Source organism: Condylura cristata, unplaced genomic scaffold (genome assembly GCF_000260355.1).
Source record: "Condylura cristata isolate star-nosed mole 26May11 unplaced genomic scaffold, ConCri1.0 scaffold00013, whole genome shotgun sequence".
NCBI classification, from domain to species: domain Eukaryota; kingdom Metazoa; phylum Chordata; class Mammalia; order Eulipotyphla; family Talpidae; genus Condylura; species Condylura cristata.
Genome location: NW_004567114.1, coordinates 19,364,982 through 19,373,011, shown reverse-complemented (window position 1 = coordinate 19,373,011; position 8,030 = coordinate 19,364,982). Strand labels below are relative to the sequence as shown.

Genomic DNA, 8,030 nt, shown 5'->3' with positions numbered 1-8,030 from the left:
ATATCTCCTGTGATGCTGAATTGGAATCGGAGCTGTGAGTATAGACTCATGGTTTCTGTTTCTGTACACCTACATGTACAGATAGGTGGATACAGGAATAAATACAGTCACATGTTGCTGAGTAAGGGTGGGTACAACCTCAGAAATGTGGTATCAGGTGATTCATCACTGGGAAAATGTCATTGCGTGTAATTATACAAACCTAGCGGTATAGCCTAGCACACACCTAAGTATATGATCTAGTCTACTGGAACCTCTCTTCTTGACTGAGCTGTCATTAAATAACATCTAAGTGTGTAGATGCATACTAAGCATGGGTTAGAATACATGCATAAATTTCCTAGCTCTACCCACTTAAGGGAATAGAAGATAGGAACATCCAAAGGTGCTAATACCAGTATCCAGATCTAAGTTTCTCCTTGGAAAAGTAGTCAATTTCTGTAGTGCAGAAAGTAATGGAAAGTTCAGGAACAAAAGAGGGGAAGGGAACTGCGTGTCAAAGGGCACAGGAACCAAGGGAATGAGCTCCTTTCAAATTAGAATGTGAAAAGTAAAAGAAACCATAGTAACTAAATACACATCTAGGAGCCCCTATGAATATAAACCAAGCAAATAAATAATCAAAGGACAACTCTAACAGAAGAGTTCAAATAAACAAATGTAAAAGGATTGTGGGAGTAGAAAATCTCTACAAACACCACAGCAGTGACTGTAGACAAGAGCCAACAATGAGTGCTAAATTTAGTGAACAAATGTTTTAAACAGAAATAGGACATTTGCATTGTCTTGAAGTAGTTTCACCAGAAGATGTATTCATGACTGGGGAAGGGGAGGCAAATTCCACATTGACCTCCTGGAGCAAAGTGATATATAGTGACCCGTGTGTCCCTGAGAAGGATGCACCAGCTCTGGTATCCTGCACAGTAATCAAGACAAAGCATCAGACAAACCCACACTGAGGAACACTGCAGACAGTATCTGACCAGTACTCTTCAAAAGAGTCAAGGTCACGAGGACAAAGGTCAGGAGGAAATGTGACAGACTGGAAGAAACTAACAGAGACAAGACAGACAATGTAATGTGGAGCCCCTGCAGGGCTCCTGAAACAAAGAATGAACAGTAGCAGGAAAACTGGTAAACTACAAACACCAGCTGTAGCAAGTGAGTAGCATTGTACCCATGTTGGCTAGTTTTGATCATTTCCTGTGGTTTTTGTAAGATGTTACCAAAAGAAGCAGACTGAAAAATCTATAGGAACACTACTATTTTAAACTTCTGTCATGTAAAATTATTTCAAAATAAACATTTTCATTTTTTTAAAAAAGGATACCACTCAGTAATAGAGGGGAAAGTGTTTTGTATTTATTATTATTTATTTAATTGTATTTTTTTTACTGTACATGACTTAGGTGTATAGGTTCACACCTATTCAGACAGATGTCACCACACCATGCTCACCACCTAAGCACTCACAATGCTCCACAGAAGTCCACTGGACACCCCACCCCCTCCTTCCCACCCTCACTAGCCCCCCCTCCCATCTGAGAGCTAGTAATAGAGAACATTTTTAAATAAAAAAGTTACAAGCACTGTATTTCATGATCATTAAAAAGATATAAACTTTAAAAAAATTATGCTTTTTGAACACTTCTATTTCTCCTGAATGGACTTATGCCCCAAAAGAGAAGGTGATCCCATATCAAAAGCTTTGATTGTATCACATTCCTGTTCAAAATTATAAGGGATTCCTACTGCCTTTTCATTGAGTTTAAATCTATTTATTAAATGGCTGTGGCCACTATGGCTTCTCCTTCCCCTTCCCCTATTAGGTTCCACACACTTTACTCTCTCAAATCCACCTAGGACTCCACTACCTTCCTTTATCTTGCATCTGGAAATGCATTTCCCCCAGGCACTACTTGTCCAGAGCCTAGGCATATTTCCCAGAATTAAGAAACTTTTCCTTGAATGCTCAGACTCTCCCTCAGAACCCTTATCAATTTCCAGTGCTAACCTTAGACACAAGGGTTGGGGGGCCTCTGTCCAGTGGCTATTTGGAGTAACATCTCCCAATTTTGCTTCCTTTGTTGCTGAGCCCACAGAGTACCATCCAGCAGAACACCAGGTCTACCCCAGAGGTTAGACCAGGAGCTGCCTGCTGCCTGGTCCTCATTCCTCATTCTTTAAGGCCATTTATCCTCGGCACCTGTAACAGGTTTACCAGATGTCCCAAGGGGCCTACCTCAGGTCATCCTAACAAGTGGTCACTCTCCTGACCTGTTGGACATTTCTTTTAAAGGATGGTGCCACCATGCTGTCTAGGGTGATCCCACTTGCTTGTATGAACAGGAGTTCTGCTAAAAACAATTTTGCCCAGAACCCTCACACTCTAGGGTTATAATACATTCCTTTAAAGACTCACATTTTAGTCCCGACTGTATCTGCTCCCTACAATGTTGCCTATCTTAGTGCTTTGTATATAGCAGATGCTCCCAAAATATTTCTTAGAATGAAACCCTAAAGGAATGAGCAATATCTCAAATTTACATACTTCCTTCGAGCCCATATTCTAACTATATTTTCCCTGAACAAATCCCTAGATCTTCATTCTTATTCTGCATGGAAGATGAAAGTTCGTGTCCCCAAGCCCTCCAGACACTGACCTGACTGTTGACGGGCTGAAAGCTTATCAAGAAGAAACAAACAGGTCTCCAGAATCTCTTGACAGAAAGCTGAAAGTGAACTTCAACTCCAAGACTTGAGAAAACAGACAAGCGGGGGAAGGATGATTGCGTGGCTTCAAGTTAGGCAGTCCCAAAATTCAGATTGAACAATGCTTTGGCTGCAACAAATTGTAGTGATAGGACATATGTTTGTCATGCTTTGCTTTTTGATCTTCTGCTTCAAGGTTCAGGATACTTTCCCAAGGGGGGAAGAAAAAAAGGGAAGAAGAACTGGAGAGAAGAAAACCAAGTTCACCCATCACTGAAATACTTCGTACCTGAAGCACAACTACCTTGAGAGAAGAACATGGTGGCGGCTCTTCACAGTCACCTGATTAAGGGGCTTGGGTTTGATGTGACTCAGAGGGAAATACAATACCACAGAAAGGCCTCCCCCCAGCACCTGAGGGGCTTGGCCTCAGCGGACAAATGAGAAAAGATGACTGCCAGAGCCACAACCTGCTGTTGCCAGGTCCGCCCTGGGGATCACAATGACTGCGTGAGGTCATGGAATGTTGGAGATGAAATGAAAGTGGCTCCTAAGTCACAAAGTCGCAGGCGGGTGGACATCCTTTTGACAGGGCTCCCAAGATTAGAGCTGATTCACTCTCACTGATGACCCCAGGAAGGAGCTACCTCCCCCAGACAGAGTTGGGGTCACATCCATGCATGTCCAATTCCCAACAAAGCCCACTCTCCCCAGGGCTTGCTGAGATGGAAGGATAATGACAAGCCCCCCTGAAATTTCTCTATGTGAGGACAGGGTGCACAGAGTTTGAAACAGAGGTGAATGGACAGGTGTGCTTCTTAGGGAAGCAGCAGAAAGGTGAGGTGGCAAGAAGCTGGCAGCAACCTCCAGAGGGTCCTGGCACCATGGATGATGACGAACCTCTTGAGTCTGAGACGCAAGGTGAAAAGGCACCCCATTTCTGACCTCTCAGGCCCTGAGTCTAACACCCAGTGAGCACATGCCCCCTGAAGCCCCCTCCCTCTGCCAGGGGACCTCCTAGAATTGGAATGTGTTACCCTGACTTGATTTCAGGGCTTGCAAGTGGGGGAGAGAGCTAGATGCAATGCTGTGCTGCGATCAGTCACCTCTACCCAATGTTAATTTTCATTTTGTGGGTTCATCAGAGTCACACAGCTAGTTTGAGATCAGATATGTTGGGAATATTTACGCCATGTGCACGGACTAACCCTGCAGTCAGCATACTTTGTTCCTGGAGAACCAGTACACATCACCAGCATACCACTAGTGAATGGAATTCTGAAAATGCTTGACTGATGAGAAAAGCAAGGCTCAGAGAGGCATCCTTTGATAGGGTTACATTTGATGGCTAAGTTGTTATATGTCTTTTAACTGCCAGGCCACTTGCCATTCAACTTACAGGCAGGGAAATCGGTATCTGTGGAAATTAGTGGACATGGGCTAAGAAAAGCAGGTCTATGCAGACCCACTAGGCAGCCCACTATGTAAGAACCATGGTGGGCAGCATGTGGGAACCCTGCAACCAATGCTCACCCATCCAGAGAGTTCTAGCTGGCCCGCTGGGGGTGCAGTGTGGCTCCCTGGGCCATTTCTTGCTGATGCTAAGGACCAGCTCTGGACCTTGGGTGTGGATTTTAGGAGTCCAGGTCAGGACTCAGGTCAGCGGCCCATTGGCAACAACTCACATGAAGCAAGTGCAGGAGACTAGTGTAAAGGAAGCTCACACCAGTGTGTTTACTCACAGCAAATCATTTCAACCTCAGGCTGCCCTTCCTCAGGGACATAAATGCTGGATCGAAAGAAGAGGAACTAGGTCAAATTCTTAGGAAGGAAAGTTATTGTTCCTGATCCCTAAATCTGTTCCTGTTCCCTTTAATTTTACCTTTGGTCCAAGTCACCTGTGTGCCCCTTGCCATCCCTTGTACCTGCAACGAGAAAGTTGGGATGCTGGTACCCATCGTTCTGAGAGCAACAGCGGTCTCTGAATCCCACCTAAGCCAGTAAAAGGAAAAGAGTGAGCAAGAACCAACTATCCAAGACAAGCCCTAAACAGAGTTGGGGAGGAGCAGGGGATCCCCGAGGACATAAAGGGGTGGTTAGCACAGACCCCACAGCCCGTCAGTCAGCCAGGAGGCAGCTTCCTGATGGGGAGAACGGAGCAGAGGGTTGGGCTAGAGTTCCATGGCCTCCAGAGCAACATGAAGTCAGGGATAAAGGCTGCAGCATGATCGGGGGGTGGGGGGGCAAAGAGGGGAGTGGGGGCCGAAGGGAGATGCTCTGGCTTCTGTGGGGAACCACAGTTTCACTGCCAGAATCGAGGAGATGACTTTCTCCTGCAGATGAGTCGGAAGCCGAGTTGGCACCACAGAGCAGTGATGAAGCCCTCTACTGTGAGGCCGACGCACCCCCGGCCGTTGAGAAAGAGAAAGCAATCCAGGAGGACTCAGAAACAGACCTGGAGATTGAAGGTGAGTGGGCCTCGGAGGGGGAGGGCGGCTCGTCTCCTTCCTGAGACGCTGGAGGAATCTAGTTTCCCAGGGGCTGGGCATTGCCAGCGTAGGGAATGGGCAGACACGGCCGTTCCACAGCCCTTCCTCCTCAAGGCTGACCCAGGGCTGCAGCCATCCCTGGCGCCTGGCCACCTTGTGAACAGAGTGGCCACTTCAGCCTGTTGAAAGCAGAACCAACAAATGAGCAGGAGTTTCGGATTTCCTGATGTTCCCACAGTTTCCTGATGTTACGTCACCTTTGTAGCAGTCCCAGAAGGGAGACAAAGAAGGAAACTGAGGCTCAGTGAGGCTGTGTGAGGTTCCCGAGGCCACCGGCCCAGCCAGGCCTGTCCCACCTGCCCATTGGCAAACCCATCCTACACACCCACCCAGGGCCCGAGTGTGTGGCCCAACTCATGTCCTGCTGACTCTCCCCTACACACATGAGAGTTCTGGTTTCCTTACTTGAGAGGCCCATGTTTCCCCCGCCAAATCTAAGAACACCTGAGTTTTGGGACCAGGATGTGGGGGGTGGGGGGTGGGTAAAATTGGAGCAGAAACTTGTCCCTCCCATTCCCCCAAGAAGAAAAGGGCCCAGAGGAACAGCGTGCATGGTGCACCCAGCTGCCTTGCTCCTGCATCCTCCCTGCTAGTGCTGAGATGCAGAAGGTGGGGCAGAAAGACCTTCCTGGGACAGCCCAGGCTGGCCATGGGTGGGGACAGCAAGTTGGTGGTCAGGCCCCAGAGGTAGAGAAGGGACGGAAGTCATCGTCCACCCTGGGCTGTTTCTTGGATCCGACAGGTGCTTCTGTACCTGACGGACATCCGGCAAGCTGGGGGAGGGACAGGTGCCAGGGTCATCTCATGAGTGCTGGCTCGTTGAGGGGATCCTGCTCCATAGCCTGTATGACACCACCTTCACTCTCAAGAATCCTCCAACTCAGAAGGTCAACAGTGCCAAGGCTGAGAAAGCCAACTGCACAACCACCCCAGAGACAAGGCCACTTGAGTCATGTCTGCAAAAAGAATTGCATATAAGTTGTGCTTTCACAAGCAAATGTCTCATGGTCTGCCTTAGAGATGATTGGGTGGGTTGGCCAAAGGCCCTAGGATTGAAGTAGGAACAGATGCAGGCTTCCACCTCAGCTCCCCAGCTGGCCACGGGAGCCCGGCTGCAGATCGGGCTCGCGTGGGCAGGACACAGCTGTGGGGACACCCAGAACCCAGAAACCAGACACAAAGGTCCAGGCCCAGTGACCACCAGGCAGCCTCCCAAAAGCTAAGGAGTAAAGGCCCCAGGAGTCAGCGTGGCATGCCCACATGCCCGGCTCGGCTAGCACACATCAGCTGTGTGCCGACTGGGGCCAGTGTCATGAGTAAAGGGGGGTGGCAGACCCTGCGAGGAGAAATGACATGCAGCTTTTGACAGAGGAAACCCCACACAAATACAAGTTTGCTTGTTTCTGACAGACTTAGGGGGTCTTTCCACCTGGCACCAACTGCCCGCTGAAAAGTCCATTGCATCCTACTTGGGCTTTTCACAAGAAGGCACTTTCCCTCATCCTTACAAAACTTTTACTGATGGTTTTCAACACTGGAACAGTGGCAGTGGGACTGGAACAGAAAGGGAGACGCTCTCAACCATCACAAGTCGCCAGCCTTTTGTCCAGTGGCCTTCCAAAGCTGCCCAGGTGGGCAGGAGGCTGGGCCTTTACACACTCTGGATGTCCACTCAGCGCCATGACCACCTGGAGAAGGGTTAGAACAGCCCACTGCTTTTCCTGGGGCAGCTCAGGTTGTACCTCAAAGGAGAAGTCTGTTGGGGTTTCTGGGGTTGGGGTTCCCTCGCCCATCACTGCTGACTTCCTGAGAGCACTCACCCACGGGGACAGAGCCCGAGGAAGAGGAGGTGCCTCTTAGAAGCAAACATGATCTGAGGTGAAAGGGGAGATGATGGCCCCCAAAATGGATCTTGCTTCTTTTCTGCAGATTCTGAGAAATTTTTCACCACGGGACAAAAGGAGTTGTACCTGGAGGCCTGCAAAGTGGTGGGTGTGGTGCCTGCCTCCTACTTCATCCGGAACATGGAGGAGCCCTACATGAACCTCAACCACCATGGGCTGGGGCCCAATGGCATCAAGGCCATAGCTATTGCCTTGGTGGTGAGCATAGGAGTGAGGGGCGGGGCCAGCTGGTAGAAGTGGGGTGTTGACAGGCCTGGTGGGCCCAGAGTTCACAGAGCTCCCCAAATTGGAACTTTTCAAGCCTAGGCTGTCCTAGGCTGTGCTTGGCTGCGTGACTTCCCCAAGAGAGGACTCCCCTTTGGAAATACGCTTTGGAGGTCTATTCAGGAAGCAAAGCCACCAGCCCATGGGCCAGGAGAAGCAGCTGGTGGATTGTAAAGTGAGCTCCGCACACCATGTCGGCCTTCACCACTGACCCTTCTGCACAGACGTTGGAGCTCTTAAGGGTCACACTGTGCCGTGTGCTTCCCACAGGAACAATATCTCTCTCTCCTTCCCTCCCTCCCTTCCTCTGGCTTGGCATGAGTGGGCCAGGACTTGACCTTGCTTTACGTAATTATAATTGATTATATGCAAAACTGACTCCCATCCCAGGAAACCCAATAATCTAACACCCACTTCTCAGCATAACAATGCTGGCTCACTTAGGATGGTAGGAGCAAATTCAACTAAAAAGAAAAGGCCCTTACCCATTGTTTGGAACTGTAACAGCATCTGCACTGAGCTCATGCCCATGAAGAAGTTCCCTGAAATGTGAGACTGGACCCACTGCTGGGGGTGGGGGTGGGGGGAGGGGCTCCCACCC

General features: G+C 49.1%; 1 protein-coding gene across 1 annotated transcript in view; it reads left to right on the top strand.

Moving 5' to 3' along the window:
- The first annotated feature begins 3,388 nt into the window (after positions 1 to 3,388).
- Positions 3,389 to 8,030, top strand: part of LRRC74A (leucine rich repeat containing 74A) — a 22,561-nt gene continuing 17,919 nt past the window's right edge. The window contains 4 exon segments of the mRNA XM_004682056.1: positions 3,389 to 3,476; positions 3,535 to 3,633; positions 5,052 to 5,180; positions 7,191 to 7,363. Coding sequence (XP_004682113.1) covers positions 3,389 to 3,476; positions 3,535 to 3,633; positions 5,052 to 5,180; positions 7,191 to 7,363 — 489 coding nt within the window.